At 46.8% G+C, this 21361-nt stretch overlaps 1 protein-coding gene across 14 annotated transcripts in view; it reads right to left on the bottom strand.

The window, feature by feature from the left end:
- The window catches only part of TNRC6C (trinucleotide repeat containing adaptor 6C), a 153796-nt gene that overhangs the window by 46983 nt on the left and 85452 nt on the right, over positions 1–21361 (bottom strand). For all 14 annotated transcript variants that reach the window (XM_064582323.1, XM_064582320.1, XM_064582322.1 and 11 more), the window contains one exon: positions 8029–10629. In XM_064582323.1, the coding sequence (XP_064438393.1) occupies positions 8029–10629 (2601 nt within the window). The remainder of the gene's footprint in view (positions 1–8028; positions 10630–21361) is intronic.

Raw genomic sequence — 21361 nt, 5'->3', positions numbered from 1 at the left:
AGTATCCGTGGATTAGGCACCCAATGTACAGTGAAGTCTGCCTCTGGCTGGAGCGTTCTCTAAGCCGCACAGGGCGACCACAGCGGTTACCCTGGCACTGCTGCAAAGCCCAGCGGAGGCGAGACACGCCTGAGAAGCTGGGGAGAAGAGGCAGTAAAATGGATAAAACGATATTCCGGAGTCAGGTCAACATTAGCAGTACAGTCCCAGTGTACCGACTGGCCTACGAAAGTGATGCTCTCACTTCGGTCATCATTGGAAGACACAACCTCAGGCAGGATTTTATTTTTATGACCACACTATGCTGCTGGTTTAGCTCGGATCTCGTCTGTAATGGCCTTCCTATGTGGCTCTAAATTAACTGTATGTGTAGTGCTCTCTACTCTCCGACCCCTCCGTCGCTTTCAAAGTTCTCTATCTCAACGTCTCAGTGAAACCTGACAGCGTTCACCGTGAGGTTCTGCCTCAATCTCACTGTTCGATTCAGAGCCTGCAGGGAGGATCTGGTTTTCATCAAAAGTTGTATTATTTAATATTTAGTGTTCTCCTGTATCTGCAAACTGATTGTTAAGTGTCAGGATATTTATTTCTAAGTGTACTAATCAGGCTGGTTAGTATTTTTAGGATCCACTTTCATTCCCTCAGGAACAGAAGTAAATGCTATGCTTGCACTTCCTCACTTTTGGCCATACCTCCAGTAACTGTCAAAACAACAGACTGGTTCTCCAAGACTTGATAGCTCCTTGCCACATTAGGCCACAAGTCAGTGGGCCCTGCACGTCTGGCCCACGTTCACACGAAGTCACCGGGGCAACGTTAAGGAGCAGGTACTGTGTGGCGCCGTCGTATACGACCCGACACCCCATGTTAAGAACAGCCTTGTTGAGTCCCTCTCAGGCAGCTTACCCTCTCTGACCAAAAGACAGGCACAGGGACATTTCTCTAGATTACTGTGCTCCATCTCCTGAATGGGTTCGACGCAGGTCCAAATAATCCAGTTTATGAAGCTATACTGCATTTCCTAAATTACTATCAGTTTTCCTCAGGCTTATCAGAAAATGAATTGATATCAATGTAACAGGAATGGGACAAAAATAACTGTCCTGTAGCATTTACTTCTATAAAACCAGACACACATAAAAAAAAGTAATTGAGGAAACATATTTTGTAAGACAGAGAGCCATACTCTTAGAGAGGAGTTCTGTTTTTTGTTTGTTTGAAGTAGGTTCTATGCCCATGGAGCCCAATGCGGGGCCTGAACTCATGACCCTGAGGTCAAGACCCTTGCTGAGACCAAGAGTCGGATGCTTAACCGACTGAGCCATCCAGGTGCCCCCACAGATCAACACTCTGAAGTGGTGACGACCAACAACTTAGCACCTGAACTCTGACAAAAGTGCAAATTTGTGTGAAGCCAGCAGGCCAATAGCAAAACCGCAGAACACCTGTAAAAGAACAACTTCACCAAGATCAGAAACTTCATCAGTTAGTCGGGTGCATGGCTTTGCTGGGAGTGCAGAAACCCAGCAGATTTATGAAAACCAATCCGGGCAAGTCTTCAAGCCACGATGAGCTAAGTCACAACCTAGCGGGCGCTGTGACTGCTGCTGCCCAGATGTCCCCAACCCCACGAGGAGGGCCATGAGCTGACGTTTGCACTGCTGAATGGAGAGGACTGAAAGGAACCAGCGTGCCGCCATCGCTAGGAGGGAGCTGGTGTGACAGTGTGACTGCTCCTTCTATCAGCTCAAAGAACGGCTCAGTCCGCCAGGCTGGGAAAGTGCCAGGCTTCTAACACCTGTAACCCCCGAGAACGAGGAGCTCTGTTCTCACTGCACAGGGTGCCTGCTTCAGGCCTGGGACGTGAACATCACAGGTGACATGGGGCAGGAAGCACATCTCGGCGCGGCTGCTCGGTGTCCGGGAGGGAAAGGGACTACCGCTCTAAGTGGAGCCATGGGGCAGCGACCCCATCATTATGGCGCCATACACTCAACTCGGCAGTCTTTGCATGTGGGCTGACTCCATGGAAAACATCTGTCTCACTTTTTTGCCTCTGTTAAGTGTTTTGTAAAACCAAGTTCCCAGCTGCTTCCACACCACTGCTCCAATCACATAGATCACACGCATGCGTAAGGCCCGAGGGCTGGAGGGGAGGCAAGGAAAACAGTTGCCATGGTTGGATGGAGCACATTTCCCTTCTTTTCCACTCAGTGATAAGATGTGTAATTTGTTAAAAAATCATCTATAAATATTTTTCATATAAAAGAGAATGATTTTGGCCCTTCTAACTAAACAAGAATGCCTTTATCCAGGGTAAAGCTCACATTCTTTGTCCACTAAAAACCAGTAAGAGAGTGGGGTGCCTGGGTGGCTCAGTTGGTTGGGCGGCTGCCTTCGGCTCAGGTTGTGATCCTGGAGTCCTGGGATCGAGTCCCGCATCGGGCTCCCTGCTCAGTGGGGAGTCTGCTTCTCCCTCTGACCCTCCTCCCTCTCATGCTCTATCTCATTCTCTCTCTCTCAAATAAATAAAATCTTAAAAAACAACAACAGCAATGGGCGCCTGGGTGGCTCAGTCGGTTAAGCGACTGCCTTCGGCTCAGGTCATGATCCTGGAGTCCCGGGATCGAGTCCCGCATCGGGCTCCCTGCTCGGCTCCCTGCTCGGCAGGGAGTCTGCTTCTCCCTCTGACCCTCCCCCCTCTCATGTGCTCTCTCTCTCTCAAATAAATAAATAAAATCTTAAAAAAAAAAAAAAAAACCCAGTAAGAGTGGATTCTAAGAGTAACATATCAAAGAGGGAAAAAAATCACTAACATGACACGGTTCCAATCTCTGTGGGGTGTCACGGCTGTAAGATGGCAGAGACGGCAGCGGGCAAGGTGTATATCACACATCTGAGACCTCGCCATGTGTGCACCCTCTGTGAGCCACCTGGCCTCTGTAAGCGGAGGCCCAGGGGCGTAAGGATTACACGAGAGGATGTGTGACGATACACCACGTGTGGTCACCAAGCACTGTCAGGCCACATTCATCACCCGGACCCCAGTGCACAAGGGCACATTTCGGCTGGAACTTTTCCAGAAGACTACGAGCAGCACGAGGGGCTCAAACTATGACCTATGAGGAACAGCACTGGGCATGAGGATTTCCAGAAGACAGTCTTGGGTAGGTGGGACATAATGGCTATTTTTAACCATCCGTTCTCCTCAGAGGGCCTTGTGCATACCTTTACTGCAATGTTAATCAAACCACTAAGTTCTATGTTACCATCCCTCCCACTGGATGGTGCCATGTCTCAGTGTCCATATCCCTTCGTTTTTGGCATCAATTACCTTTCTTCATTCTCGCTTCCCCTCATTCCCTCAAGCACTTTATAAAATTTTAAAGTGCTTAGAAATGTTAGTCATGTATTAGTAAAAAAACAGGAGTCACAAATTCAAATACTCCAGGGAGCCAGCCAAGTAATGCACACAGGCCCACGTGAAAAGAACAAGAACACAAGCCTGGTACGACCCGCAGCTGCTGATCTGACCTCAGTGGCAGGAGTGTGGCAGACTAGAAAGCACAGGCCACTCCAGTTGACTGCTGCCATCCAAATCCAATGCGTCAGACCTTCCCGGTTTCCAAAAGAAGCCAGGAATCTGGAATTTTACATAAAACATTTTCATTAAAAATGTTGATTGACATGAAAAATGTGGGCCAATGAGGCACATTTGTGGGATATGGTGCAGTCCATAGACCACCAGGTTTCTGACCTCTGGTTTAGGGACAGAGAAGTGTATGTAGAGGCTGCAAGAGTCTTGAGCTCCATAACGGATTCCGGACAGGGTGGCTCAGAGAGGTAAAAGTGAATTAATTGCCAAGGAATCTAAGGAGGCTGGAAGGGTCATGTCCAGCGGGGTAGACCAGGGGAGGCTTTGGAGGGCAGTGGTATTTGCACTGAACTCAAAAGGGAGGACAGCCCTCCTTTTGCTCTAGCTGCTCAATGCTCACAGTGAAGACCAAACAGCTACTCACATGCTCGGGCTGTCCTACACAAGATGACCATCTCTGCCCCCGACGCCCCTGCCCAGCTTCCTTCTCCGCAGCACCCTCACCACCAGACACGCTGCATACATGCTTGCTGACCCACGAAGCCTTGGCCCCCCCTTGCTGGAATGCACCCCCACCAGGACAGGGGTTCTGCCTCCTCTGTTCCCTGCTGTCCCCTAAACCAGAATGCTGCCCGGCACATAGTGGGTCCTAATAAACACATGCTGGATAAATGAATGTTCATTTCCTATGCAACTGTGACATCTGGATCCTGAACACTGTCCAGCAGCCCTTCGGGGGTCCCTGGTAAGCCCTCTGCTCCATTTTGTATGTGGCTATTGCAAACTTCACCTCTGCTCCTACCCGCCCCCTCTGTACTGGAGACTGGTGTCCTTAACACTCGGAGAAAAAGAACCCCAGCAGGTGCCTGTCACCCTCTGGCCACAGACACCCTGGCCTCCTCTACAAATTGGGGAGAACACTCCTCTCGGCTAGATGCAGGGATCCCTTTCCTTTGCGTCCATTCTCCGTCTCAGTTGGCTCCTTTCTAGCAGTCTCTCTTTTTTTTGAGAGAGCGAGCAAGCATGCACAGAGGGCAGTGGGGGAAGGGCTGACTTCACACTGAGCAGGGAGCCTGATATGGGGCTTGAGTTCACGACCCTGAGATCATGGCCCAAGCTGAAACCAAGAGTTAGACTCTAAATCGACTGAGCCACCTAGGTGCCCCTCCAGCAGTCTTTAAACAGGCTCCAAACTCTACTGTCTTAAACAAAGTCTCTACTCCTGACCTAGCCCTCTAATCCCCGCTGTTCTCCCAGAGCTGCACACCTCCAGTCTGAGCTCTGGCTGGGGCTGGCTTCTACATCCACCTTTGCTCCACCTCCACGGGACAGGTGCCCCCTGCTGTGCTCCTGGGGGAGTCAGTGAGTGACCTGCTCACGGGCCCACTCTCCCCAGCTCTGAACCCTCTCTGCTCACCTTTTTTCTTTGCTTCCGCAACCAGTTTCCCAGCCTTGCTGCCACCTCTGTCTCCACGGCCCAGCACTGTCCCAATCCAGGGCCACCATCACCATCAAGACATTGGCCGAACCTGGATCCTCCTCTACAGCTTTGCTTCCCACCGACCCATTCTTAATTTTATGGTTGGAATGATTCTACAAGTCAGTCTGATTGTTCAATCTCTGTTTAAAACTCCTGCCCCAGGGGCGCCTGGGTGACTCAGTCGGTTAAGCATGTGACTCTTGGTTTTAGCTCGGGTCGTGATCTCAGGGTCTTAAGATCAAGCTCTGTGGGGCACCTGGGTGGCTCGGTCGGTTAAGCGTCTGCCTTCGGCTCGGGTCATGATCCTGGGGTCCTGGGATTGAGTCCCGCATCGGGCTCCCTGCTCTGTGGGAAGCCTGCCTCTCTCTCTCTCTGTCTCTCTGTGTCTCATGAATAAATAAATAAAATCTCTCTAAAAAAAAAAGATCGAGCTCTGTGTCAGGCTCTGTGCTCTGTGCAGAGTATGTTTAAGACTCTCTTTCCCTCTCCCCCTGCCTCTCTCCCCACTGCTCACGCACATGCTTTCTCTCTCAAATAAATCAATCTAAAAAACAAAAAACCAAAACCACAAAAACTTCTCACCAGCCTCTCAGTCCTCTGGATATAATCCAGCTCTTTTAAAGGCCTTTCCCGATCTCTAGCTTCTCTCTGCAAGGCCTTCCTATCACCCTAACACTTATCCCAACCACTGATCCTCCTCTGAACTTCTTTTTGTCCAGGTACTTGTCTTTCTGTCCACATGGAGGTTTAAAGAGGGCAGAGCTCCTGTCCTCCACGCTATTATATCCTGAGCCTCTGTGGGCTATGCCTGGCACATAATAGTGTTCAATGATTCATTTTGAACGAGTGTATACCAAATAAAAGGATGAAGGTACCAGTTCCAGAAGCATTAACGTAGATGGGTACAAGAGCCCTGTAGTTACTTACTAAACCTTACTAACTATGGGGCTCTGCTGGGTGATCAGAATTCTTGGATTGAGGAGGTTGGGAGGTAGGAGCCAGGGGAATGGAAGTAACCAGCCTCAACTGGGTTTCCGACAGAGCTCTGGAACCGGGCAGTGGGGGTGCACCAATGGTTCTTTATTCATGCCTGTTTGAATGATGTTTGATGGTGAGAAACGATCTTTTTTTAACCCACACCTCAGTGCATGACAGAGGCAACAAGCACTCAGCATCCATTCTACTGCCTTCTATGAGCCTTCCCATATTAGACGCCCACAGCTAAAACACGTCACTCGCCAGACTCCCTTGTAGGTCGGATTTTGGATTCAAATTTGGTGCCATATGTAAGGTGATTGAGTGACCATGGAGAAAGAACTCTATCCTTAGTCTTGTCTTTAGGGCATGTTTATGAAAATTTAGGGATGGTAGAAAACTGGAAGGAATAACTAATATGCTGATTACAGAATCAGGGTACAGAAAGATCTCAACAGGCTGGGGGACTGGAATCCAAAGCTTTACCAGGGCCCAAGTTCTACATTTGGGACGAAGCGACCAAATGCACACAAATAATCCTGAGTGAGGAAGGGCTTTATAGTTTTCTTAACTATAAAAGAAAAACTTCAGATTCTAAACTGAATTTAGGACAAATAGTGTGACGTGGCTCAAAAGGGCTAAGTGAAACTTAGACTTCATCACCAGAAGTTGGATTTTTAGGAGTGCGGGAACTTACAGTCTCAACAAATTCTGCACTTGTTAAAACCATACTTGTAAACCAGTGACATTTAGTTCTGGGCACAAAGACTCTCAACAAGCTACAGCTTTTCTAGATGACAACAGAAAGGATTTAAAACCAGGACTATGAGGAACAGTGGTAAGGACCCAGGAGTATTTCCTGAAGAATGGGTAGATGGGACAAGAAGCTCAGCCTTGCTTTGTAGGGTCCCAGAGGACAATGGTACACGAGCAATTACAGAAACTGGAGGGAGGCTGACAGAGGCTCAGTCTAAAAAGACAGGACAGCCAGAACTGGAAGGGCACTGGGTGGGAGGTGGCCTCCCTGGCACTTGCTACACAGGCCTCTAGCTGCGTGGGGACAATGCAGAAGGGGGAGGAAGGCCCTAAGTGTGATGCCCTGACTTGGACTGGATTCTCCTTCTGGTCCCTCTGCACGCAGGGGCTCTGCGATTTGGGGAGCCCAGTTCTCACCGCTCAGGCCGACTCCGCGCCTGGAGCACAGCGAGACCGTGCGCCAAGAGCCGAAACCCTAGTTAGAAAGTGGGGCCACTGTCAGCTCCCGCTACACAGGCCAGCTGGGGCGCGCCACGTGTGTATTTCGTCACAATTCATGACCCCTGTGGGAAGATTCTGGTCCGGTCCGGCAAGACTCTTTGCCGCCACAGTGTCCAGCAGAGTGCCTTGCACAAAGCAGGAACTCAAAACCCAAGTTTTAGTCTAATTTTACAATTTTTCTTCCAGCTGGAATCACAACACGACTCGTATTGCAGAATGCCACTACAGGGACGATTCCGTTTCGGCGCCAACCACACATCAGGAATGCTGTGGAGCTCGGAAGCCCCCCGTGCACGGACTGCCCCACAGGCCGGTGACACCAGAGATCTTGGCGATTGGTCCCCCAGCCCCCAAGCTCCCAAGCACTTCTAACCGAGGCTGGGCTTGAGGACCACTGGCTCATCCCATAAGGAAATGGAAACTTTTCTAAGGAAACACCAGCTAACACAACGGTCCCCCATCTTTCCTGAGGAGGATCTATTTCTTCTCTACTCTCCTTAAACTGAAAGTGTCAAAAATCTTTGCTTCCTGGGTAGAAAGCTATCAGAGAATCCTACTTTCTTTATTCTCTGGGGACAGCATTTAAGTACAACGCTACACGGTGAAAGACACTTACATCAGTGTCCTTTGCTATGTGAAAACACCATCAGAGTGTGTACACGTAGGTAACGAGAATAAATGACTTTTTTAACTTCTAAAGTGACCTCAGTGCCCTCCATACCTGGACCGAGCAGCGGCGACCGACTCAGCTGGGCGCCGGCCTGGTGCGGCGGTGGCGTCTCGACCACGTCCGAGCTGCTGCTCGTGGTGGTGGGGGTGGCGGCGGCGGCCGTGGTACTGCTCTGCATGCCCGGGTTGTTTCTATCCCACATGTTTACAGTTTTATTGTTGTAGTTGCTCGGGTCACCCCAAGCTGAGGTACCATCATCAATTTCCATTTTGCGTCGAATGGATGGTGGAGAAGGTTCCTCCCAGCCCGTGGCCTCACTGCTGTCCTTTTGTTTGACAGGGACTGGCCCCCCGATCCACCCAGTTCCTGTCTGTTTAACGGAAGCGGCTCCTCCCCAGTTACTCACATTGCTGTCTTGGGGTTTGCCCGCCCAGTTCTGTTGGGGGCCAGGTTTTAAAGACTCTCCCCAGTTTGTCCCTGGATTCACCTTTGAATTTGTGCCATTACCCCAGCCACTGGTCCCAGACCTGGTAGGATCATTCCAACCAGACCCTGACCGATTACTGTCAGCATCCCATCCAGAGCCATTTTTTTTCCCATCCCCCAAGTGTCCGAGGACAGAAGACGAATCTGCCCAATCTCCCCCTCCTGCATTCCAGGCTGGATTAGATTTTTGTCCGTCTCCCCAGTTTTGAGATTTGGGTTTCGGAGGCTCCCCCCAGGTGGGCGACTTGTCCTCCTGATTTACGGTCCCACTCCAAGCATGGCCACTCTTGGCGGTGGCAGCAGCATTATTAACAGCAGTAGAGCTTATCGAGTCCCCCCAAACCCCTGGGCCATTTGGCGCTTTGTTGCTGCTGTCTCCCCAGCCTGTGTTTGCTGGCCCAGCAGCCGGCGGTGCACTGGCCCACCCGGACACTGAAGAGGTATTTGTACTGTTCACGATGGACCCATCACTCTTCCCCCCTGAGTTTGAAGGCTGAGTAGCGGCAGAGCCCCAGGCCTCTGTCCCATTGTCATTTTTTCTCTCAGACCTAGGGGACTCTTCAAATTCCCAGGCAGTGTTTTGCTTTACTGGAGTCTGTCCCCAGCCAGTATTAGACAGAACTCTTGGGTCAAGATCGTTCCTTGGCAATTGGATGTGCCCTTGGTCTATCATCCCTTTATCTCGCCTTCGGCCTTCTGCTCCTTCCCTCCCGGAGCTTCCTTCATTGTGACTGCCAGAACCGTCGCTACTTCCTTCACTTGCTGTCGTTCCAGAAGACGCAGCTTTGGCCCAAGAGTTCATGTGTTCACTGCCAGGCTGCATGGCAGGATTCTGGCTGCTAACACTCGGACTGTCCCACCCTGTTGATCCTTTCCCACTGATGTCACTGTTGGAATGCTGGTTTGGGGGCTTGCCCCATTCCCCATTCACACCGTTAGAGGTGCTCCTGCTGGGGTGGCCCCAAGCTCCCGAATGGATATGACTGACGCTGCTGTTGTTGCCACTGCCCCGTCCCCAGGCGAGGAGTCCAGGACCAGCAGGGGGGCCGGAGTCCCAGGCGCTTCCTCCACTTCCTTCCTTCTGCACAGCACTGCTGGATCCATTCTGCTTAGCACTCAACGCTGAGTTCACAGTGTCTCCATTCCCCTGACTGAACCCAGAATTGCTACTTCCTGTGGCAGGGTTACCTGGGGACAGTCCCCACACAGAACTGCTGATTCCTTCACCGCCGCTCCCACTGACTTGAGAAACTGCTGATCCGTTAGCACCAGGAAGGCCCTGCAGGTGGGGCGGGATGATGGCCCCCATACCGACAGCCATGCCCCAGTTTGGCAGTCCGTTTGTCTGCATTGCATTGACAGGGTTTGGTGAAGAGTTCATGGGGTTAGTGTTATTTGGTCCATCAGTGTTAAGGTTCTGAGGTTGTACGCTGAAAGACACATTCTGAGAAGTGGACGTTTGTGGTTCTGTGCTCTCTTGCGGCAGCAAGTTTCCCCAAGCACCTAAAGTGCCTGTTGGGTTCCCGTTCTGGTTGCCCGTATTTTGACCTATGGCACTGACCGGACTGCAAATACTGGAAGGGTTGCCTGTCGCCACAGTTCCTTCATGTCCAAGTACAGGCCAGGCAGCTGGGTTGGCATTAGGATTAAGGTTAAGATTAATGCCAGCGTTGGAGTTGGAAGCCCCCCAGCAATTCTGACTTCTCCCATCTCCGATCATGTTGTCCATTTTTCCATCCCCACCGCTGAGAGAGCAGTGAGCTGGGCCGGAGCTGGAGCCTGTGGCTACGGCCCACACTCTGGCTCCATTTCCATTACCGCTGGCGCCCCCTGCTCCAAGGGCACTCTGATTAGAAGGGCTTTGGACGAGCGCACCATTGGTGCCATTATTGCCATTTGTCTTCTTGGTATGTCCAGTGAAGGTGCCCTGGGCACTCCCCGTAGCCATGCTACTGTTCTCTGAGCCACAGTTGGAGGCAGAGTCAGTGTCTGTGGTACATTCTGAGGCAGATTCAGTCTCTGCTCCTGTGATGGAAGGCCACGCCTCCTTGTCAGTCCTGTCTATTATCACTTTATCCCAGCTGCTGCTGGCTTCACCTCTGTACGTGGGCTGCTGGCCCCAGTGGGAACTTTCATAGTGATCTGCCAATCCACCGTGACTGAGATCTGAAAAACAAGAAACACATTCAGAATTAGAGCTTCCTCTCATCCGTCAATGAATCCACTGTGAACTAGTCTTTGGGGGAAGCTCCTTATTTCCAGTTTCAACGTTGAAAGACAAGTGCTAAAAAATGACTTTAGAAAAAAGCTACCTGTCTTCATAGTAAGTTCCATGTTTCTAAAATGAGCCAATGTTTCTAAAATGATATTAATCCTCACCACTACCCGACACCATTCTCTCTCTTGAGGGGACTCACAGCGCACATGAGCACATGAGCGTCTCTGACAGTAACCAGGAGAGGAATGAGGCAGGTGGGGCACGGATGTGACCACGCCACACCTGAACACACTCGGACTGTGGTGACAACATATTCATGTGGGTTCTTGAATACAGTCCGCAGTTCTCTTCAAGACCTCCAGCTGGAGCTACGGTACGATACAGAGGCTACACGGCTCACTCAGTAGAAAACAACTGTAAATACAGTGCAGAAGCATGAAACAGAACCAATATTTTGGGGGTGAGGGACAGAGGGAGAGAGAGAAGAGGCGTTAGAAAATGCTATCTTATGTTATCGGGGGTATGGAGGGTTAGAAATAGTTCATTACATTTATATTACTTATCTGTTATCACCAGCAATTACGGTTTGCCATTATTAAACACAAGTAAGAACTCTCTGAGGACTTTCTCCCCTTGCCCTCCATCTCCTTGAATCACAGTCTTTGCACTGGAGACCCCAGGATAACGTGATGTGCTATCTTCCATTCTAGCATTCATCTCGTTTCACCCCTTAGATCCTTTTAAAGAATCCAGTATTTGCCATTGGCATTTTATTTCCTAGGATTTCTAGTTATTTGACTATTTCTAACATTGCAATCCAACTTATGCTCCAATGAATTTTTCCAGCAGACTCTATCTGAAGTATGGGTCATTTAAAACTAAATAAAAGTAATATAAAAAATTTATTTAACCTATGCATACAACAAACTCACACAACTTAGAGATCCTTGATGGTTTCTTCAAACAGTATGATGTACAGATAACTGCAATAAAATATTTCTTCTCTTTTAGAACTTTTTCTTCATTATGTTTTCTTCAAAATTTTAACAAGAAAAATTTTACTCCTGGGAAGTAAAACTGGGTTTCCCACAGAAAACCTCTTTTAAAGTTTAATGGAGCTAAAAGAAAAACAGGGGAAGTGTGTAAAGAATGATCACTATTGCTACAAAGAACATCCTAGAGACAACTTCAACCTATTAAAAAAGAAAAAAAAAAGGTTTCGTTGTCTGATTTAAAAGGGATGTAATGAATTCAGAATTTTGCTCTTGGTGCTCAGCAAAGGAAACCACCAATAAGACGAAAAGGCAAGCTACAGAATGAGAGAAAATATTTGCAAATGACGTATATGACAAGGGATTAATATTTAAAATATATGTAGAACTAGTACAACTCAACACCAAGAAATCCAAATAATCTGATTAAAAATGTGCAGAAGAGGGGTGCCTGGGTGGCTCAGTCAATTAAGCATTGACTCTTGGTTTCAGCTCAGGTCATGATCTCAGGGCTGTGAGATCAAGCCCTGCGTCAGGCTTGTGCTCAGCGCGGAGTATGCTTGAGATTCTCGCTCTTCCTCTCCCTCTGCCCCTCCCCCCCATGCTCTCTCTCTCAAATAAAATAGTTAAGTAAAATCTTTGGAAAAAAACACGGGCAGAGGACCTGAACAGACATTTTTCCAAAGAAGACACACAGGTGGCCAACAGATACATGGGAAGATACTCAACATCGCTTATCATCAGGGAAATGCAAGTCAAAACCACAATGCGACATCACCTTATACCAATCAAAAAGACAAGAAACAACAAATGTTGATGAGGATGTGGAGAAAAGGGAATCCACATACACTGTTGGGTCAGAATGCAAACTGGTGCAGCCACTCCAGAAAACAGTACGGAGGCTCCCCAAAAAACTAACAATAGAAGTACCACAGAATCCAATAATTCTACTTCTGGGTATTTACCCTAAGAAAACAAAAACACTAATTCAAAGGCAGATGAACCCCTAAGTTTACTACAGCATTATTCATGATAGCTAAAATATATAAGCAATCCAAGTGTCCATCAATAGATGAATGGATAAAGATGTGGTATATATACACACACATACACACATAATGGAATATTACTCAGCCGTAAGAAAGGATTGAGATCTTGGGGCACCTGCGTGGCTCAGTCGGTTAAGCATCTGCCTTCGGCTCAGGTAATGATCCCAGGATGCTGGGATCGAGTCCCACACTGGGATCCCTGCTTAGCAGGGAGTCTGCTTCTCCCTCTGCCCCTCCCCCTGCTCATGATCTCTCTCTCCCTCTCTCAAATAAATAAATAAAATCTTAAAAAAGAAAAAAAAAGAAAGAAAGGATGGGATCTTGCCATTCCTAGAAACATGGATGGACCTAGAGGGTCTTACACTAAATGAACTAAGTCAGCTAAATGAATCAGAGACAGATTTCAAAGACAGTTAACATATGAATCCACTTACATATGGAACCTAAAATGCAAATGAACAAATAAACAAAGACAGTAACAGACTCATAAATACAGAGAATAAACTGGTGGTTGCCAGAGGGGAGGGGGACTGGGAGATGGATGAAATCGGGGAAGGGGAATAAGAGGTCCGAATGAAAATAAGTCACAGGGATGAAAAGTACAGCATTAAAACACATTAATTATGCCCTAGGTGAATCTGAAGTAGGTAATTCCAGGTGAAACTACAAAGGAAAAACAATGCTAGGCAACAGAAAACTTTAGGACCTAAATTACTATGAAAATAAATTTTTTATTGCCAAATACTAGGGGCTGACTCTGCAACCTTGGTTTATGGCAATTTCCCCCACCGGTATTGCATATGCTACAAAAACTGGCTTTCGTAATAACTAATTTAAAGAGATAAATGAGCCAATCATCATTTAAGGCAGAAAATAAGACCAGGTTAAAAAAAAAACAGAGATTACTGCTTATTATCAGCAAATCTCCCACAGTTCACTCTCCCATCAGTCTTGCTTCCCTCAGGGACAGGATATACCAGGACCAGGACAGTACTCACTGCAACCCACACCCAGCAGGCAGCAGGAGGTCACCCAACCTGGCTTACCAATGCACTCTTTCCGATACCTGGAGTACCTTTTGAATACATAATATTATTTTTTTCTATTCCATAACAGGTCACAATGCAAAAGAATCAGCTCTCTCTTAATGGTCTAGAGGGTTTGTATGGAATGCCTTTTGTCTACTGCTCAGCCCCCAATCTGCTGGACTCATACTGTTATACGTCAGATTTGAAAAATGTGTTTGCATCCTTGGATAAGAAGGATAGCATCATAAGCCAGTGGAGAAAGGAAGCACCAGCTAATAAATGCTGTTGGGACATGTGGCTAGCCATACGGACAAAATAAGATCCCTGCCTTTTCTATCATATAGAAAAATCAGCTCTAGGTGGATTAAAGACCTAGTTACAAAAAGCAAAACTTTTTAAAGCTCAATAAGGAAATACAGGAGGCCATCTCTGTGAGCTGGGACACTCATCTTCCTAACGAGTTGGTAACTTTGACTCTGTTAATATTAGAAACAACTGTATGACAGCAGATATCATGTAAAGGAAGCTAAAAAAATAAGCCACAGATAGGAAGAAGAGAGAACAGAATAAAGAATGAAGAATCCCTAAAACTCAATAAGAAAAAGACCAGCAACCCAACAAAGGTGGGAAAACGACAGGAAGAGGCAATCCAGAGAAGAGGAGGCCCTCGACAGCCGCTACCTCGTGAAATAATAACCGATCTCATCAGTAATCAAGAAACGCACGTGAACACCGAGAGATGTCATTTCACACGGAAACAAGAGGACTGTGATTCCTTTCGGGGGAGACGAAAATGCGATTGAGCAACATCTGTATCATTTCTAAAATAGAGAACTGAAGCAAATACAGCAAAAGATTATGTTACATCTGTACTATGGATACAGTTATATTATTTTTTGTATACTTTCTTCTATTTTAAAAACAGATCAGAAAAATTGAAAAAAAAATTGAACGCTTGATTGTGGTATCAAACGAAGTGATATAAATGGAAATCCAAAAGGGACCCAGGCTAAGCAGCCAGTGCTACTAGCCACGGGGATGTGACGAAGAGAAGCGGTCAAACCTGCAGGGTTAGAAATCTGTGTGAACTTTATGCGCGCAAGGAGACTCGGTGTGATTACCCCACCAGTCTGGCACTGAATGAAGTCTGATTCTGAAGGTGAACCCTGGAGCGCAGTTTTACAGCCATCGCGCCTGCTTCATGATAACCAACCATACAGGTTTCCCGGACCAACCAAGGAATGTACGTATAGAACCCAAGCTGAGTGCCAGCTAAAGGCGCTCACCATCTGAACAAGCCATGTCCCTTCTCCACTCCACAAAGTCGAGGACGGGCTACATAATCCCTCAGGTTCTCAGCCGAAAACCGGATGATTTCTAGAGCTGCCGTACTTTCCACGGTAACAGGAGAATCACACACGAAAGTACCGAGCCACATAGCTCGCATGTTCAGTCTCAACCCCAGTATCAAAGCAAAGATTTCTTTTTATTGTGGTAAAATAACACATTTCCCATCTTAGCCCTTTTTGAGTACACAATTCAGTGGCTTAAGTACATTCATGCTGTACAAGCATGAGCACTATCCACCACCCCAACCTGAAAGTGTAACCTATCACACAAGAAGTCCTCTCGCCCCTCTCCCCAGGCTCTGGTAACCACTGTGACCCTGACTATTCCATGTACTTCCTATAAATAGAATCGTACGGTATTTGTCCTTTTCTGTCTGGCTTATTTCTCTCAGCATCATGTTCTCGAGGTCCATCCACATTGTAGCAGGTGTCAGAACCTCCTTCCTCCTTTTTAAGGCTAAATGATATTCCACTGTATGCATACACCACACCGTGTTTACCCACTCGTCCATCCATGGACAATGTGGGCTGCTTCACCTTTTGGCTGTTGTGAATAATGCTGCTATAAACAGGAGTATACAGGTATCTGTTCCAGTCCCTGCTTTCAATTCTTTTGGGTGCGTCCCCAGAGGTGGTACAGCTGGATCATACAGCCAGATCATCAATCTAGGTTTAATTTTTTTTTTTAAAGATTTTATTCATTTATTTGACAGAGAGAGAGAGAGAACAAGTAGGCAGAGAGGCAGGCAGAGGGAGAGGGAGAAGCAGGCTTCCCGCTGAGCAGGGGGCCCGATGCGGGGCTCGATCCCAGGACCCCGGGATCATGACCTGAGCCGAAGGCAGCGGCTTAACCGACTGAGCCACCCAGGCGCTCCTAAGTTTAATTTTTTGAGGAACTGCCATACTGTCTTCCACAGTGGCTGCACCACGGTAAACATTCCTACCAGCAGGACACAAGGGCTCCATTTGCTCCACACCCTTGACCACACCTGTTAACTTCTGTTTGAATAGCAGCCACCCTAATGGCTGTCAAGTGGTATCTCACTGGGATTTGGATTTGCATCTCCTTAATAATTAGTAATGTTGAGCTTCTTTTCACATGTAAAGCAAAGATATTTTAATAATCAAACTGTTTAATTTATTCTGTTTGAAATGAACAGAGTAAAAGACAAAGAACTACATTGTCTGGAAATAAAAAACCATAAAACCCAATGAGTTTTCAATAAATATTGTAGGACAATTCCAACATATGCCACCCTGCTACTCAGATGATTATGTTTTGGCATTTTCTATAAATATTTATAATCAAAATCTGAAACTGTAAATAAGAAACATGAATACAAAAACAAGCCAAAACATTTAATTTTCAAAACATTTATTTTTTTTAGATTTATTGATTGATTGGGGGGAGGGGCAGATGGAGAGAGAGAGAGAATTTCAAGCAGACTCCCCATTGAGCGCAGAGCCTGACGCACGGGGCTCAGTCCCAGGACCCCGAGATCATAACCTGAGCCAAAACCAAGAGTCAGACACTTAACAGACGGAACCACTCAGGTGCCCCCAAAACACTTAATTTTAGACACTATGAGATGATAAAATATAGGGCAATGCTGTTGCTTATGAGAAAAATAAATAAACCTAGATCTTTACATTCGGAGCTACATAACATTCTGTAAGAAAAAGCAATTTATGAACCTCTCTGGGGTAGTGAGAGGCTAATGCTGATAAGTACTTAAATTCTGTACTTTCACAGGTAGTTCTCTCCCTTTAGATCTTTACAAGAGCGGCGAAGGGCCAAGGGTCAAAGGCTAACACTGGAATTAAGGAGATAATCACGTGAGAAAGATAATTTTTTTCATTTACATAAATTTAAAAATATCAAATTTCAAAAACACGCCAATCATTAGGATAAAAAACAGTAACACCAAGATGTATCTAGGGCATCAGAGGTGCCAGCACAGCGTGGACTGTTTCTAACAAGTATGTCCATCTTCTCAAGAAATGATCAGCACAATGAGAAAGCTCCCGCTGATGTTCATTCCTTCCCGGGGTTTGAGATAAAGAGCTCCAGAATAGCAGAGCAGGATCAACACCAATGTGGCAGTATGGGCAGGAAGAAAAGTCACTTCTACAAACATGCCCAATATCTGAAACAACAGAAGGGCAGGATCAAGTCATCCTGTTAGTTTACATATTGAATATCTCTAGAATCTTCCATTTAAAAATGAGAAACAGAAGGGCACCTGGCTGGCTCAGTCCGAAGAGTACGCAACTCTTGATCTCAGGGCTGTGAGTTTGAGCCCCATGTTGGGTGTAGAGATTATGTAAATGAATAAATAAAACTTAAAGAGAGAGAAACAAAAACCTCCCCGTGAATAGCCCCCATTCAAGCTTCCTCATTCCTTGACTGGAATATTATAACAGCTCTCCAGCAGCCTCCCCCATACCCACCCCTGCTCCTCTCCAGGGTGCTCTACACCAAGCATTCTTTCCAAAAGGACATCCAGCAGAGATCACAATGCTTACTTGAACACTTCAAAGGCTTCTTAACATAAAGATCCGAAGTCTTTAAGCAGCCTACTAGGCTTGATTCTCTCTTGGGACCTCATTTCCCACTATTCTTTCCCTTGCTCAGTGCTCAAGCTAGTTCCTCAAGGCGCTATCTGCACTCTGCTACCCCAACAACCCCAACAACAGGGCCTCAGAAGAAGCTGTCCCTGACCTGGACTCAGCGTCTGCTCTTTTATCTCAACTTGGCGGACACTTCATCTGAGAAACTCCCCCCCACCCCCCTGTCTGGGGCCCTTGGACACATTCATCCTAACAGTCTGCCTCTCCTTTTAATTCATTTAGACCAGGGGTTGGCAAACATTTTCTGTAAAGGGCCAGATAGTAAATATTTTAGGCTCTGTGGGCCAGATGGTCTCTGAAACAACTACTCAATCCTGTCACTGTGGGGCAAAAGCCGCCATAGAGAATACGTAAATGAATGAGTATGGCTGTGTCCCAACAAAACTTTATTCAAAAAAGCAGGTGGCAGGCTAGATTTGGCTCGCGGGCCATGGCTTGCCAAGCCCTGATTTAGATGATAACGATTATGGAGTGCCTCCTACGCGCGGGCTGGGGACACAGTGCCGAACAAGACAGACGAGTTCCTTCTCTCCTAGAGCACACATCTTGGTGTGCAGTATCCGTCCATGTGGCAGTCTGTCTCTCCCTCTAGGCTGTAAACTCTGACGAGGCAAGGACCGCCCATTTTTTCTTCTCCAGCGTTCAGCAGGGCACCTGACACACAATCGTCAGTGAAAAAGTTTAGATAAAGTTCACATTCAGTCAAAGTTATAACTGGCACTACAAATCTACAAGTGAAACACAGTTTCCTTCAAAGATAAATTCCAGAACCAGAGAAGTCGGTCTGTAGCAAGATATTTTACTTAAAACAAAGCAAACTGCTGAGCAGTCGTGTGCTTCACCGGCTCCACCTGCGCAATCTCTTCCAGGTTCCTGAAGATGCTGCAGGTCCCGGGCAACCTCGCAGCCAGCCACATCTGTCCCCACGCTGGTTTCACCTGCTGCTGACATTTAATGTCTGTCCTGCCATTACTGGGCATATCGCTACGCCTTCCTCCTTCTTTCCCTATCTCAACTGTTCTTCTGTTTCTTACTTCTTTGGTTCTTCAGCAACATCAAAATAAACTAGGTCTCCAAAAATTAATTCAGGGGCAGTACATGGAAACAGAAAGTACATAAAAAGTAAATAAAAAGTAAACAGAAGGTATTCTTGTGTTTATTCTACCATTTAAAAGCTCTCTTTCTGGGCGCCTGGGTGGCCCAGTCGTTAAGCATCTGCCTTCAGCTCAGGTCATGATCCCAGGGTCTTGGGATCGAGCCCCGCATCGGGCTCCCTGCTCAGGGGGGAGTCTGCTTCTCCCTCTCCCACTCCCCCTGCGCGTGTTCCCTCTCTCGCTGTCTCTCTGTCAAATAAATAAATAAAATATTTAAAAAATAAATAAATAAATAAATAAAAGCTCTCTTTCCAAGGGCAGGTTCTAGGTATTTCTCTGAAAATTATGAGTGAAAAAAAAAATTAAAGAGCCAGGGACTATACATCACACTGAGCTATTAGTTTATCGTCAGAAACAATTCCAAAGTAGTGCACCCTATCATTATTTGTGGAGGTGGGCATCAACAAACATAGCGGCGCCTGGCTGGTTCAGTTGGAAGAGCATTCGACTCTTTATCTTGGGGTTGTGACTTTGAGCCTCACCTTGGGTGCAGAGATTACTAAAAAAATAAAACTTAAAAAAGTATATATAGATACATCTCTTTCTCTCTCTATATATACACATATATGTAGACAATTGAACTGCTTCAATGGCATTATTTGGGACAACTGGTAAAATTTAAATGTATTAAATTTAGATATATTAGATAATAGGATTATACCAAAGTTAAATTTCCTAAATTTGGGCACCTGGGTGGCTCAGTTGGTTAAGCGACTGCCTTCGGCTCAGGTCATGATCCTGGAGTCCCGGGATTGAGTCCCTCAGCGGGGGGCCTGCTTCTCCCTCTGACCCTCCTCCCTCTCATGCTCTCTGTCTCTCATTCTCTCTCTCAAATAAATAAATAAAACCTTTAAAAAAAAAAAAGTTAAAAAAAATTTCCTAAATTTGTTCTCTTATATAACCGTACTACAACGGTTGTATATAGGGGGTATTTAAGGGTTACGATATCTGCAATTTACTTTCAAATGGTGCTCCAACAAAACAAACAAATGAGCACGCGTGTGGGATGAGACCCACGCAGGACGACCAACAGAAAGCCCAGATTATATATAGCAAAGATCAGTAAAGCATCCCTCCTGTATTTTTTATGTTAAAAATAAAAAAGTTTTCATTTTCTACACATTATTATGTTTGGAACACGTAGCCCCTTGTCAAAGATACCTGAGCTATCTTTTTTTTTTTTAAGATTTTATTTATTTATTTGTGAGAGAGAGAGAGTGTGTGAGCGCACAAGTAGGGGGAGCGGCAGGCAGAGGGAGAAGCAGGCTCCCCGACGAGCAAGGAGCCCGATGTGGGACTCGATCCCAGGACCTTGGGATCATAACCTGAGCCGAAGGCAGACGCTTCACTGACTGAGCCACCCAGGCGTCCCAATAACTGAGTTATCTTTTTTTTTTTAAGATTTTTTTTTTTAAATTTATTCATTTAAGACACAGAGATACAGACAGAGAGAGCATGAGCAGGGAGAGAGGCAGAGGGAAGGAGAAGCAGGCTCCCTGCTGAGCCAGGAGCCCGATGTGGGGCGCGATCGCAGGACCCTGGAATCATGACCTGAGCCGAAGGCAGATGCTTAACCATCTGAGCCACCCAGGCACCCCAATAACTGAGTTATCTTTGACAGAATGCCAATTAATTTGCCAGGAGATAGCCAGAAATCTGTATGGTACCAAAGATGTTTGCCTTTAGTCCCCATTTCCCCAGATGACAGCAATGCTAAGACTGCCAAGTTTAGGGCAGTCAGGTCTACGAAAACATAACTGAGAGCCCACATGAGCTGCCCCTGGCACAGAACACAGAGGGCAAGAAGGAATGACTTTGGCCATGAGACAGTCCTTCCCGCCGTGAGACCACTCCTACTCCCACTCCAGGAGACTGCACCGTGCATATATATGACACCTGGGACCCAGGACTGGATGACAAGATACGTGCATCAGGCTGTAGAATTAATATTAGAATTAGAACATCAGAATTCCTTCCTTACTTTTTATATTAAAAAATAAAAACAAATGCTAATTCTTCTCTATTCCCCACTTTGGTGGCGGTAATTGAGGCTAAGATGGTAATAATCTAATCTGAAGGCCTTGTTATGGGAGATGGAGAGATGGAGTTATATTTAAGGTGGCAGAATTCACAGGACCTGGTGAAAGACTGGACATGTGGGGAGCAGGAGAGGAGGATTCAAGAGTGATGTCCAGATGTGGGGTTTGGGTCCTGAGTGGATGATATTGCCAACCACTGAGCTTGGGAGTACTAGAATAAGAGTAGTTCTGGGAAGGGAAGGCTGGGGAAGGGAGGCGATGGGTGCACACTTGGCCAGGTGAGTCTGGGGTGGTTGCAGGACATCCAAGCAGATATGCCCCAACGTCCTGGGAGAAATAAGCCAGAAGTTCAGATGTGAGTGTTTCAGCTCATTAGCGTAGGGTGTGCCCGTGTCCCCTCCGGTCTCCATGTGGACTAGCCCAACACTACAGGTGCTT

This window comes from Mirounga angustirostris, unplaced genomic scaffold (genome assembly GCF_029215605.1).
Source record: "Mirounga angustirostris isolate CCGP_5_RB_7025 unplaced genomic scaffold, mMirAng1.0.hap1 SCAF_17, whole genome shotgun sequence".
NCBI classification, from domain to species: domain Eukaryota; kingdom Metazoa; phylum Chordata; class Mammalia; order Carnivora; family Phocidae; genus Mirounga; species Mirounga angustirostris.
Note: the sequence above shows the minus strand (reverse complement) of the source record. Positions and strands in the feature narration are given on the sequence as shown.